The sequence below is a fragment of the Cherax quadricarinatus genome, chromosome 29 (genome assembly GCF_038502225.1).
Source record: "Cherax quadricarinatus isolate ZL_2023a chromosome 29, ASM3850222v1, whole genome shotgun sequence".
Classification (NCBI taxonomy): domain Eukaryota; kingdom Metazoa; phylum Arthropoda; class Malacostraca; order Decapoda; family Parastacidae; genus Cherax; species Cherax quadricarinatus.
In genome coordinates this window covers 2,662,403-2,676,813 of record NC_091320.1, presented here as the reverse complement: position 1 = coordinate 2,676,813, position 14,411 = coordinate 2,662,403, and the positions used below count along the sequence as shown (strand labels likewise).

The 14,411-nt window shown below is 37.7% G+C and overlaps 2 protein-coding genes across 3 annotated transcripts in view; both read right to left on the bottom strand.

Annotated features, from left to right (window-relative positions):
• Positions 1-14,411, bottom strand: part of LOC128692171 (N-acetylated-alpha-linked acidic dipeptidase 2) — a 273,078-nt gene that overhangs the window by 2,139 nt on the left and 256,528 nt on the right. For both annotated transcript variants that reach the window (XM_070089594.1, XM_070089595.1), the window contains 3 exons: positions 14,001-14,106; positions 9,305-9,386; positions 8,383-8,475 (listed from right to left, as the gene is read on the bottom strand). In XM_070089594.1, coding sequence (XP_069945695.1) covers positions 8,383-8,475; positions 9,305-9,386; positions 14,001-14,106 — 281 coding nt within the window. The remainder of the gene's footprint in view (positions 1-8,382; positions 8,476-9,304; positions 9,387-14,000; positions 14,107-14,411) is intronic.
• The window catches only part of LOC128690643 (quinone oxidoreductase-like protein 2 homolog), a 172,183-nt gene that overhangs the window by 96,898 nt on the left and 60,874 nt on the right, over positions 1-14,411 (bottom strand). The gene's annotated exons all lie outside the window — the stretch shown is intronic.

Sequence of the window (14,411 nt, the reverse complement as noted above, 5' to 3'; positions counted from 1 at the left end):
TAAAGGGAAGGGGGACAAAAGAGATTGTAAAAATTATAGGGGAATAAGTTTACTGAGTATACCAGGAAAAGTATACATTAGGGTTATTACTGAAAGAATTAGAGGCAAGACAGAGAGAGTAGGAATGCGGATGAGAAAGGAGGCTTTAGAGTGGGTAGGGGATGTGTAGATCTAGTGTTTACATTGAAGCATACATGTGAACAGTATTTAGATACAGGTAGGGAAGTTTTCATTGCATTTATGGATTTAAAAAAGGCATATGATAGAGTGGATACAGGAGCAATGGGGCAGACATTACAAGTACATGTATATGGAATTGGAAGTAAGTTACTAATCTGTAAAGTTTTTATGAGGATAATGAGGCTCAGGTTAGGGTGTGTAGAAGAGAGGGAGATTACTTCCCGGTAAAAGTAGGTCTTAGACAGAGATGTGCAATGTCACCATGGTTGTTTAACCTTTTCAGGGTTTCGGACGTACTAGTACGGCTTACGCACCAGGGTTTTTGACGTACTAGTATGCCTAAATTCTAGCGCCCTCAAATGTAGTGAGAGAAAGCTGGTAGGCCTACATATGAATGAATGGGTCTATGTGGTCAGTGTGCGCAGTATAAAAAAAATCCTGCAGCACACAATGCGTAATGAGAAAAAAAAAACTGACCATGTTTTTGGATTAAAACAGCAACTTTGCACTGTATTTTCGTATGGTATTTATTATTGTATTCTAGTTTTCCTGGTCTCATTTTATAGAATGGAAGACACATTACAGAAATTGAGATGATTTTGACTGGTTTTACTATGAAAAGTACCTTGATATTGAGCTCAAAGTAGCAGAAATGTTCAATTTTTACCAAAGTTCAAAAGTAAACAAATCATGCTAAGCGTCCAATACATGTCAACTGGTGAGTCTAATATTCTTTCACAAGTGTGCTGATATTATTTATACCATTTCTACACTAATGCAGTAGTCTGCATAACAGTAAATCTTCTATTTTTTGTGAGAATAAAAATTCAAAGTGGAAAGAAAAGAATGTAAGAGGGGCGTGGGGACGTGACTAATGAACATAGGAAATGTTATTTTAGTGCCAGGAATGTCTTGTTTATTCTGGACCCTATTTGGAAATTGGCATCTTTTGAAATTTGTGTGAAATTGGCAAAATTGCTAAATTCTGACCACTGTATAGGATAGTTGAAATCGGTAAATGGGTGGATTCTTGTACTCATTCAATAGAAAAAATGGAGTTCTAGTGAAATAGTTACGGTTTTTGTCGACTAGTACACTGGAATTGGCCGAAAATAGGGCTCAAAGTGGGCAAAATCGCCGATGCATAAACATCGTCAAGACCTCTAACTTCGCGAGAGCATAATTCCGTAAGTTTTCCATCAAATTTTATACTTTTGGTGTCTATGATCGGGAAAAGATTCACTATCTTTTCATAAGAAAAAATATTTTTTTTTTTTTTTTTTTTTTTGAAATTTGGGCGACCCTGAGAACAAGTAAAGCTAACCTATGACACTGAGCTTGACTCTGTCATCATTACTGATTCTATGTCATCACTGAAGGCTCTTGACTCATATAATGACTCCAACAACATGCTCATTGGGGAAGCCAGGTATAGATACTCAAAAATTAGGGACAAAGGAATTAATGTACAATTGCTATGGATCCCATCACACATTGGATTACTCCTTCATGATAAAGTTGATATGTTAGCCAAGAAGAGTATCCAGAAGGAGAACGTAGAATATAACTTTGGTATAACTGTGTCTAGCATTAGGAATAATATTAGGAGAGAAGTAAATAATGAAAATGATTGTTATAGGAATGAAGTTAGAAGCCTGAGTAGATCTATAACCTACTATGATAACATGAACGTAGATAAGTATGTTTATGGAGCAACTTGCAATGTGAACAGACTGACTTATGTTGTAGTGGCCAGGCTTAGGCTTGGTTACAAGTACTTCTGGCAGTTTGGGAGACACAGATGATCAAACTAAATGTAAATTATGTGATCAGGCATATGGTCACTCTCTTGAACACTATGTGCTTAATTGTTCACTCATTGAGGAATACAGAGACAGACAGTATAATAACCTATGTGACATGTCAAGATATCTTATTAATGAAAATAAGATACCAGATATACTAAGCAAATTTCCTAAATTTGCTTGTAACAGATAAGTGAACTATAGATATGTAGATATAAATCCATATGTATTCCTGTTAACCCTTTGGGGCCTAGTTCCTAGGCCTTTTGTGTATCCATATGCTCTCGCGCTACCGTCCACAGGATGGATATGGGGTGCACAATAAACTAGCCACTTCGGTGGCAAAATCTAAAAATCTGAGAACAAGTCTGGGAGAGGGCCTGGGGACCCTGAAAGAGTTAACATATAGTGGAATCTTGACTTACGAGTGTCCCAACGTAAGAGTTTTTTGAGATACAAGTCGTCCCTTGGTTGATTTTTTGCTCTGAGTTACGAGCCAATGTTTGAGTCATGAGCCAGCTCCCCCCTCCTCTTCCCCTCAACCCAAAACCTGAAATCATAGATTAATCTTGTTTATCTATGATTTCATGCTTTAATTCCATGGAAATCATTCCCTTTTTGTTCTCAGAACTGTTCTTTACACTTACTTTCTTAGGACCCATGGTTAGAAAAATGAAATTTGGCCAAATGACTGTTAGAAATGTAAGCAAAGCAGGAGAGAATTGCTCCCACAGTGAGGTAAACAGTGCATTGTGTTAGCGGCGTTCGTTATTATAATAAAAATAATAATTATTATTATTAGTGTTATTATTATTACTAAAGTAACTAGAGCACAGATCCAATTCCCCTAGATCAAGATCCCCTCACCAGCATCAAGGTTCCTTGATGCTGGTGAGGAGCTCTTGATCTAAGGAATTAATAATAATTAATAAGGAATTAATAATAATAATAATAATTAATAATTAATAATTAATAATAATAATAATAAGTCGCTCAGTAAGTCAAGTCACTCAGTCAGTCAAGTCACTCAGTAAGTCAGTCAGTCAGCCAGTAAGTCAGTCATTCAGTAAGTCAGTCATTCAGTAAGTCAGTCATTCAGTAAGTCAGTCATTCAGTAAGTCAGTCATTCAGTCACACAAACTCATGTTTACCTCTCTCTGTGTACAAAGTAACACTTCATTACGGCTACAGGTTATCTCTTCTCTAATACCTTTGTTAATTCTAAGACTTGAGTGCTTATACCTCTTCATGCCACTTTCAGCAACACTGCTATGCCTACTGGGTGTCATGATTGTTTGGCAGATACAAGATATAGTAATTAAAATATCATAACACAATTCACAAACACAGCTGCCTTGTAGCAGAGAAAGACTGGACACACATGAATTACGAGCGCTGGGATGGTGGGGTGGTGTCAGGGAGTGGTAAGGGATGGTTGGAGGGCCCCCCCCCCTCTGCTCCACAAGGTGGCCGCTTGAGCAAAAGAATTTTTTTTTCCTTCCCACAAACTGAACCGTGTTAAATTAATTATACGATGTGTTACACAAAATTGTGCCGCAATTCTTCAATGAGGGTCTACTGTATTATTATAATAATGATAGAGCTTCAGTTCCCTAAATTAATAATAATAATAATAATTATAATAATAAAAATAATAATAATAATAATAATAATAATGGATCAAAGTAGAATGACATGGAAAGCATATAAATCTATAGGGGAAGGAAGGAGGGGTAGGGGTCGTCCTCGAAAGGGTTAGAGAGAGGGGGTAAAGGAGGTTTTGTGGGCGAGGGGCTTGGACTTCCAGCAAGTGTGCATGAGTGTGTTAGATAGGAGTGAATGGAGACGAATGGTACGTGGGACCTGACGATCTGTTGGAGTGTGAGCAGGGTAATATTTAGTGAAGGGATTCAGGGAAACCGGTTATTTTCATATAGTCGGACTTGAGTCCTGGAAATGGGAAGTACAATGCCTGCACTTTAAAGGAGGGGTTTGGGATATTGGCAGTTTGGAGGGATATGTTGTGTATCTTTATATGTGTATGCTTCTAAACTGTTGTATTCTGAGCACCTCTGCAAAAACAGTGATAATGTGTGAGTGTGGTGAAAGTATTGAATGATGATGAAAGTATTTTCTTTTTGGGGATTTTCTTTCTTTTTTGGGTCACCCTGCCTCGGTGGGAGACGACCGACTTGTTAAAAAAAAAAAAAAAAATAATAATAATAATAATAACAACAGAGCTTCAGTTCCCTGGCTGTCTTCAAGCTGGCACTGGACAAACACCTGAAGTCGGTAACTGACCAGCCGGGCTGTGGCTCGTACGTTGGATTGCGTGCAGCCAGCAGTAACAGCCTGGTTGATCAGGCTCTGATCCACCAGGAAACCTGGTCACAGACCGGGCCGCAGGGGCGTTGACCCCCAGAACTCTCTCCAGGTAAACTCCAGGTAATAATAATACTATACGTACTTATAATAATATAATATTATTATTATAACAATGGAGCTTCAGTTCTCTAAATTAATAATAATAATAATAATAATAATAATAATTATAATAATGATAGAGCTTCAGTTCCCTAAATTAATAGTAATAATGCACAATACATATGTAATAATAATTCAGATTGCTTCTGCTAGTTAGCACAGCTGGTAAACAGTAAACACGTTTACATCCCTGTGGAGGCAATTCTCTTATGCTTGTTTGCATTTTTTAGTCATTTGGCCAAATTTCTTTTTTCTAACCATGGGTCCTAGTGATCTACTGCAGTTAGCCACAAAATAATAATAATAATAGTCAAATTGGGACAGAAATGGCGGACGCTTCTGCCGCTGCGTCTGCCACCATATTATGGCCTATTTTATTCATTCTAGAGTATATATCATGTTTCTGTGCTAATTATATTGTTTATTATGATATATCAGATGAATTGTGATAGATAAATAAGCCGTACAGTTGATAATAGCATCATATTCAAGTATTTTTTCTTGTTTCTCCAGAGTGCAGGAATGGATTAATGGCTTTTGAATTAATTTAAATGAGGAAAATTAATTTGATATGTGAGTATAAATTGAGTAACGAGCTAGCTCTTGGAATGGATTAAACTCATAAGTCAAGGTTCCACTGTATTTATAGATGGGGTTGTAAAAGTAGTAAATGCTAGGGTGTTGGGGAGAGGGGTGGGGTTAAATTATGGAGAATCAAATACAAAATGGGGGATAACACAGTTACTTTTGATGATATTGTGCTTATGAGAGATTCTAAAGAAAAGTTGCAAAGGTTAGTGGATGAGTTTGGGAGGGTGTGTAAAGGTAGAAAGTTGAAAGTGAACATAGATAAGAGTAAGGTGATGAGGGTATCAAATGATTTAGATAAAGAAAAATTGGGTATCACATTAGAAAGAGGGAGTATGGAAGAAGTGAATGTTTTCAGATATTTAGGAGTTGACATGTCAGTGGATGGGTTTATGAAGGATGAGAAAAACCATAGGCTTGACAAAGGAAAAAAGGCGAGTAGTGCACTGAGGTATATGTGGATAAAAAAAACGTTATCTATGGAGGCAAAGAAAGGAATGTATGAAAGTATAGTGGTACTAACTCTCTTACATGGGTGTGAAGCTTGGGTTGTAAATGCTGCAGCGAGAAGGCTGTTGGAGGCAGTGGAGATGTCCTGTCTAAGGGCAATGTGTGGTGTAAATATTATGCAAAAAATTCAGAGTGTGGAGTTAATAAAAGTATTAGTCAGAGGGCTGAAGAGGTGTTGTTGAGGTGGTTCGGTCATTCAGAGAGAATGGATCAAGGTAGAATGACATGGAGAGGGTATAAATCTGTAGGGAAAGGAAGGTAGGGTAGGGGTCATCCTCAAAAAGGATGTAGAAAGGGGGTAAAAGGAGGTTTTGTGAGCAAGGGGCTTGGACTTCCAGCAAGTATGCGTGAGCATGTTAGATAGGAGTGAATGGAGATGAATGGTTTTTGGGAACTGACGATCTGTTGGAGTGTGAGCAGGGTAATATTTAGTGAAGGGATTCAGGGAAACCAGTTATTTTTATATAGCTGGACTTAAGTCCTTTAACCCTTTGAGGGTCGACAGGCCCTCTCCGAGATTCATTCTCAGGGTCGGCCAAATTTAAAAAAAAAAAAAAAAAAAAATTTTCTTATGAAAAGATAGAGAATCTTTTCCCGATCATAATGACACCAAAAAATATGAAATTTGATGGAAAACTTACGGAATTATGCTCTCGTGAAGTTAGCGGTCTCGGTGATGTTTACGGATAGGCGATTTTGCCCACTTTGAGCCCCATTTTCGGCCAGTTCCACTGTACTAGTCGACAAAAAACATAAATATTTCGCTAGAACTTCATTTTTTCTATTGAGTGAGTGCAAGAAACCACCAATTTACCAATTTCAACTATCCAGTACAGTGGTCAGAATTTAGCAATTTTGCCAATTTCACACAAATTTCAAAAGATGCCAATTTCCGAATAGGGTCCAGAACAAACAAGAAATACATTCCTGGCACTAAAATGACATTTCCTCTGTTCATTAGTCACGTCACAAGGCCCCTCTTACATTCTTTTGCTTTCCACTTTGAATTTTTATTCTCACAAAAAATAGAAGATTTACTGTTATGCAGACTACTGCATTAGTGTAAAAAATGGTATGAATCATATTGGCGCACTTGCAAAAGAATATTAGACTCACCAGTTGACGTGTATTGGACGCTTGGCATGATTTGTTTACTTTTGAACTTTGGTAAAAATCGAACATTTCTGCTACTTTGAGCTCAATTTCAAGGTACTTTTCATTGTAAAACCAGTCAAAATCATCTCAATTTCTATCATATGTCTTCCATTCTATAAAATGAGACCAAGAAAACTAAAATACAACAATAAATACCATACGAAAATACAGTATAAAGTCGCTGTTTTATTCCAAAAAAACGGTCAAAGTTTTTTTTTTCTCATTATGCACTGTGTGCTGCAGGATTTTTTTTATACCGTGCACACTGACCACATAGACCCATTCTTTCATATGGAGGCCTACCAGCTTTCTCCCACTAGATTTGAGGGCGCTAGAATTTAGGCGTACTAGTACGTCAAAAACCCTGGGTCGTAAGCCGTACTAGTACGTCCGAAACCCTCCAAGGGTTAAATGAGTAGTACAATGCCTGCACTTTAAAGGAGGGGTTTGGGATATTGGCAGTTTGGTGGGATGTGTAATAGGACGGTATATACATAACTGGGGCCCTGATATTGTATTCTATATTGAGTGTATTATATTATTTCAGGTCACTTTTTATATTGTATCTTTATATATGCTTCTAAATTGTTGTATCTGGGCACCTCTGCAAAAACAGTTATTATGTATGAGTGAGGTGAAAGTGTTGAATTATGATGAAAGTATTCTCATTTTGGGGATTTTCTTTCTTTTTGGGTCACCCTGCAAAGGTAGGAGACGGACTACTTGTTAAATATATCAAGCACGTCAAGAAATTAGAGAAAGTGCAAAGGTTTGCGACAAGGTTAGTCACAGAGCTAAGGGGAATGTCCTATGAAGAAAGGTTAAGGGAAATTGGCCTGAAAACACTGGAGGACAGGAGGGTCAGAGGAGACATGATAACAACATACAAAATACTGTGTAGAATAGACAAGTGGACAGAGACAGGAAGTTCCAGAGAGGGGACACAGAAACAAGGGGTCACAACTGGAAGTTGAAGACCCAGATAAGTCAAAGGGATGTTAGGAAGTATTTCTTCAGTCACAGAGTAGTCAGGAAGTGGAATAGCCTAGCAGGTGAGTTAGTGGAGGCAGGAACCATACATAGGTTTAAGATGAGGTATGATATGGCTCATGGAGCAGGCAGAGAGGGGACCTAGTAGCACTCAGTGAAGAGGCATGGCCAGGAGCTGAGTCTTGACCCCTGCAACCACAATTAGGCGAGTACAATTAGGTGAGTACACACACACACACACACACACACACACCAGCGACCAGTGAAGAGGCGGGGCCAGGAGCATGACTCGACCCCTGCAACCAGAGCTTGGCGAGTGCACAGAGGTCGGCCATCACTAATCCGGCATCACTGGGACGTGTAGTGTGCCGGATTAGTGAGTTTGCTGGATTACAGAGTGGTTAGGTTAGAATACACTTAATTAGCCTATCAATAGAGACTCTTTCTGCTACATCTTCCTCATTTTCATCACTGCTTTCTCCTCCACTGGCTTGCTGCTGTGGATTTACAACCATCTGCACAATTTCTGAGTCAGTATAATGATGAAATTTGAAATAATGCTAGTTGAAATTAGTGCTGGATTATTGATGGAACTGGATAACTGACTGCTGTATTAGTGATGGCCACCCTGTATATATCTAAGTGTTTCATAAGAAAGAAGCAAGCTTACTTGTACTCGGGTCTTCCAGGTAATCCTCGAGGGTCAATGAACGCTCGTTCAAACATCATGAGCTGGTCATTAACACGGCGGACAGCCAGGGCGCTGAAATATTGAGTTGGGTGAGAAACGTTGTGGTGATACTAACAAGATGTGAAAAAAGACACTTATGTACAGTTTAAGACATTTATTAGAAGAAATGTTTCCTCTAATAAATGTCCTAACATAACCATAGTGTGTTTTTCTACACGTTGAGTTTGCTGTTAGATGTAAGATAGAATTGGAAAATAATCATTGCCCAGTTTTATTGTTTAACAATTATGTTTAAGATTAGCATTATTCTCGTATAATAGCGAATTATTAAATGTAATTATTTTAGGATTTAAACAGGTTTATAAAAGATATCCCATAATATTTTTTGTTAAAGAAGCATGAAAGAGCTGATATTTATCCACTAATGATCAAACCTGCAGTATTATCCTCGAGGGAATGAGAGACAATCAAGTTTGGGCTAAGGAAATGGAAAATAAGGTAAATTCCTTGGATCAAGAGCTCCTCACTCAGTGCCTTTTTTGATGGGTTATTTATCATAAGCACGTGTTTTTACACTAGTGCCACATCTCAGCAGTCTTAGGAGGGACCCTGGGATCCACGTGTTCACATAATTAGGTTCAATCCAAGGATGGGGAGGGAGGGCAGGCTCAATTCCTTGGATCAAAAACCCTTAACTAGCATGATGGATCTCCCCTGAGTGGCCATGATGTCCCTCAAAAGAAACAAGAAATATTTAATATATTTATTAAGGAAGAATGAATCAAAAGGAATTTTACATACGTAATATAACCTTGTGATAATTACAACAAATTTTATTAGGTCTGTCTGTTATAAGGTCTGAAGGTAAGTAAAAATATATTTCTTTATTACTACCACTAACCTTTTCAGGTCCAAATATTCCAGTGCTTTATTGAAGTTGGTAACACTCTCATTTATCGCCTTTCCAGCATTAGTAAAGTGTTCTGCGATGAAAAAAAAATCAAGTCATATAAATAATCAAGTTTCTACATTTACAAAAATATATAAATCCATATATTACAAATTTCCTTAGATAAATCTCCTTAGATCAAGAGTTGGAAGTTCACACTGGAAGAGGATTTCAGTCATTGTCCTCATTTAGAAATTCTGTACACAAAAATTATTCCCTCTTCTATTCACTTTTAAAAAAGGTTTACATTTCAAAATAAAAACTTCAAAGAATGACATTCATAAGTACAGATCTCCCTCAACATTTGCGTTTTCAACTTTCGTGGGCTTCACACATTCGCGAATTCCCTACCGCTAAATTCCCAGCCGCCAAATTCCCACCCACCAAATCATATTTAACCCTTAAACGGCCCAAACGTATATATACGTTCACTCACGTAGCGCCCCAAATTTTTTGAGAGAAAAAAAATCTGTTTTTTTTAAAAGGAAAAAAGAGCATATGGTACCCAGGCATCCCCAATTATTTTAATATGGCACACAGTGAGTGCGCTCACCCATTCTCTCATGTCTAGGTGACTCAGGCTTATCGTGGCAATGTTGAATGAATGACAAAGAAAACGTATATATACATTTGGGGTGCTACGCGCGTGAACGTATATATACGTTTGGACCGTTTAAGGGTTAAGTTTCCCGCCACCTGCGAGTCCCTACTACCCTCCCTCCGACCCCCGCAACTGGCAGCCAGCCCTCCCACCAGTGTGTGGTGAGTGTTTTGTTTGTTCATTATTTGCTATTAAACTGCAGTATAAATAATGTCAACCCATTCATGACTGCATATTGGAATGGCTATTCGGACAGGTATTGGACGGTGACATCATATGTTTACTCTTGAACACAGCAAAGAATCAAACATTTCTGCTACTGCTAATAATAACAATAATAATAATAATAATAATAATAATAATAATAATAATAATAATAATAATAATAACCCTTTGAGGGTCGCCAGGCCCTCTCAGACTTGTTCTCAGGGTCGCCAAAATTTAAAAAAAAAAAAAAAAAAAATTTTTCTTATGGAAAGATAGAGAATCTTTTTCTGGTCATAATGACACCGAAACTATGAAATTTGATGGAAAACTTACGGAATTATGCTCTTGCGAAGTTAGTGGTCTCAACGATGTTTACGCATCAGCGATTTTGAACACTTTGAGCCCTTTTTTCGGCCAATTCCAGTGTACTAGTCGACAAAAATCATAACTATTTCGCTAGAACTCCATTTTTTTCTATCAAACGAGTACAAGAAACCACACATTTACCGATTTCAACTATCCAATAGTGGTCAGAATTTAGCCATTTTGCCAATTTCACACAAATTTCAAAAGATGCCAATTTCCAAATAGGGTCCAGAATAAACAAGAAAGACATTCCTGGCACTAAAATAACATTTCCTCTGTTCATTAGTCACATCCCCATGCTCCTCTTACATTTCTTTTGCTTTCCACTTTGAATTTTTATTCTCACAAAAAATAGAAGATTTACTGTTATGCAGACTACTGCATTAGTGTAGAAATGGTATAAATAATATCAGCACACTTGTGAAAGAATATTAAATACACCAGTTGACGTGTATTGGACGCATGGCATGATTTGTTTACTTTTGAACTTTGGTAAAAATTGAACATTTCTGCTACTTTGAGCTCAATTTCAAGGTACTTTTCATTATGAAACCAATCAAAATCATCTCAATTTCTGTAATATGTCTTCCATTCTATAAAATAAGACCAGAAAAACTAGAATACAACCATAAATACCATACGAAAATACAGTGCAAAGTCGCTGTTTTAAACCAAAAACACGGTCAAAGTTTTTTTTTCTCATTACGCACTGAGTGCTGCAGGATTATTTTTTATACTGCACACACTGACCACATAGACCCATTCTTTCATATGTAGGCCTACCAGCTTTCTCTTGCTAGATTTGAGGGCGTTAGAATTTATGCGTACTAGTACGTCAAAAACCCTGGCACGTAAGCCATACTAGTACGGCCGAAACCCCGAAAGGGTTATTAAATATGATAGAATTGAAGAAGGAAATTGAACAAAAATACGAGGGTTGAAGCAATAGTGGAGGGAGTGGTTGACACATCGTCAGTGTGGCTTTGTTTATGGTGAAGTGAGCATTAGTCTCTGTGCTCTTCCAAACATTTCACAATAATTCATTGTGTTTGGTGCTTGTAGATTGAGTGTGACTGGAGTGGTTGAGGCAGTGGTTGAGGAAGCGGTTGAGGCAGTGGGTGAGGCAGTGGGTCACCGTCTAATATCTGTCCGAATAGCCATTCCAATATGCAGTCATGAATGGGTTGACATTATTTATACTGTAGTTTAACCCTTTGAGGGTCGACAGGCCCTCTCCGAAACTCGTTCTCAGGGTCGGCCAAATTTAAAAAAAAAAAAAAATTATTTTCTCTTATGAAAAGATAGAGAATCTTTTCCCGATCATAACGACACCAAAAGTTTGAAATTTGATAGAAAACTTACGGAATTATGCTCTCGCAAAGTTAGCGGTCTCGGCGATGTTTACCGATCAGCGATTTTGCCCACTTTGAGCCCCATTTTCGGCCAATTTCACTGTACTAGTCGACAAAAAACATGAATATTTCGCTAGAACTCCATTTTTTCTATCGAATGGGTGCAAGAAACCACCCATTTATAAATTCAACTATCCAGTACAGTGGTCAGAATTTAGCAATTTTGCCAATTTCACACAAATTTCAAAAGATGCCAATTTCGGAATAGGGTCCAGAATAAACAAGAAAGACATTCCTGGCACTAAAATGACATTTCCTCCAGTCATTAGTCACATCTCAAGGCCCCTCTTATATTCTTTTGCTTTCCACTTTGAATTTTTATTCTCACAAAAAATATAAGATTTACTGTTATGCAGACTACTGCATTAGTGTAAAAAATGGTATAAATATTATTGGTGCACTTGTGAAAGAATATTAGACTCACCAGTTGACGTGTATTGCACGCTTGGCACGATTTGTTTACTTTTGAAGTTTGGTAAAAATCGAACATTTCTGCTACTTTGAGCTCAATTTCAAGGCACCTTTCATTGTAAAACCAGTCAAAATCATCTCAATTTCAGTAATATGTCTTCCATTCTATAAAATGAGACCAAGAAAACTAGAATACAACAATAAATACTATACGAAAATACACTGCAAAGTCGCTGATTTATTAAAAAAAAATGGAAAAAGTTTTTTTTTCTCATTATGCACCGTGTGCTGCAGGATTTTTTTTAGACTGTGCACACTGACCACATAGACCCATTCTTTCATATGAAGGCCTACCAGCTTTCTCCCACTAGATTTGAGGTCGCTAGAATTTATGAGTACTAGTACGTCAAAAACCCCTACGCGTAAGACGTACTAGTACGACGAAAACCCTCAAAGGGTTAATAGCAAATAATGAACAAACAAAACACTCACCATACAGTAATGGGGGGGGCTGGGTGCCAGTTGTGGGGGTCGGAGGGAGGGTAGTAGGGACACGCAGTGGTTGAGGCAGTGGCATTTAATAACATACATGTTATTAAACCATAACAAGTATGTATTTAGTACAATTTACAATGTTTTCATGTATTTTGTGATTGTTCATGGTTCAACAAGTTAAGGAAGCAGTATTGTATTATATATTCTTACAATATATTGGGGCACCTAACATTTGTGATTTTTCAACATTCGCAAGGCTCTTGATCCCCTAACCCTCGCGAATGTTGAGGGAGACCTGTACATTACTAGAGTTAAAAAGAGAAACTTTTGTTTTTCTTTTTTTGCCACCCTGTTTTGGTGGGATATGGCCAGTTTGTTGAAAAAAGAAGATTACAACCATTACATTAAATATTTAAATGAAGCTGTACCTTTATGGGGAAGATTTGAATCAGATTACTAACTATGGAAGGTTAAACTGATTTTAATTCAAGGCAATCAAAGTGGCCTATTTCCAATGGGCTACTTTCAAATTCAAAGTTTATTCTCTATAAGGATTACAATGCTGAGTTTACAGAATTTGGTTATTGTGTGGTTTACATGTAGTAAAATAATAATTACAGAGTGTACCACTAGAACACCTAGCATGGCTAGGCATTTCGGGCAGACTTAGATTAAATCTTAAGTTTAAAATATTACAAAATTATGAGGTAAGTTGGTATTATGGCTAAGTGACTAAATACTAGTTTGTGAGTTTAGCAATGTGAATGCTTTTGTTTTGGCACTATACATAGTTTCAGTACTTAGGTGTTCTCCCAAGATGCATGACCCTCAGTATGGTATTTTATTGGGGTATTGTTTCGTACCTGTCATAAATATTGCATGTAATTTCATACCGCACTGGTCAACAAGAAAATTAACTATACCGTTCTACCAGCGTTGCCAAGTTGCAACAGACAGCACTCGACTAACATAAACTATAGGAAGACTTGCCCATACGTCTAGCTTCACCCAAGATTGTACCTCTGTAATGTTGAGGTACAGTTCCCATTATGTATCTAATATTCCAACTATCGCCCACACCACGAGAATGGGGGTGCATAATAATGATATTAACCAAACTATATATAAGAACAATAATACCAGATTATTTCCTTACCTAGTGAAATATTCTGTGAATTAATAAGTGGTCCAAAGCGCTCAATAATGTCATCCTGAGCCTTACTGATGAAGTTTGAGTATTTGACCAGAGAAAATGGAAGGACCTGGAAAATAGAGGTAGGATAAAACTTGTTAGGAATCTTAACCTGGAGGGTTAACCACCCAGGATAACCCAGTGTAGGGAGTGTTAGCCACCCAGGATAACCCAGGGTAGGAAGGGTTAGCCACCCAGGATAACCCAGGGTAGGGAGTGTTAGCCATCCAGGATAACCCAGGGAAGGGAATATAAGTCATCCAGGATAACCAAAGAAAGTCAGTGCATCATCGAGGACTGTCTTATTTCCACTGTGGTCCTTCAATCTTTTCCCCCAGGATGCCACCCACACCAGTCCACTAACACCCAGGTACC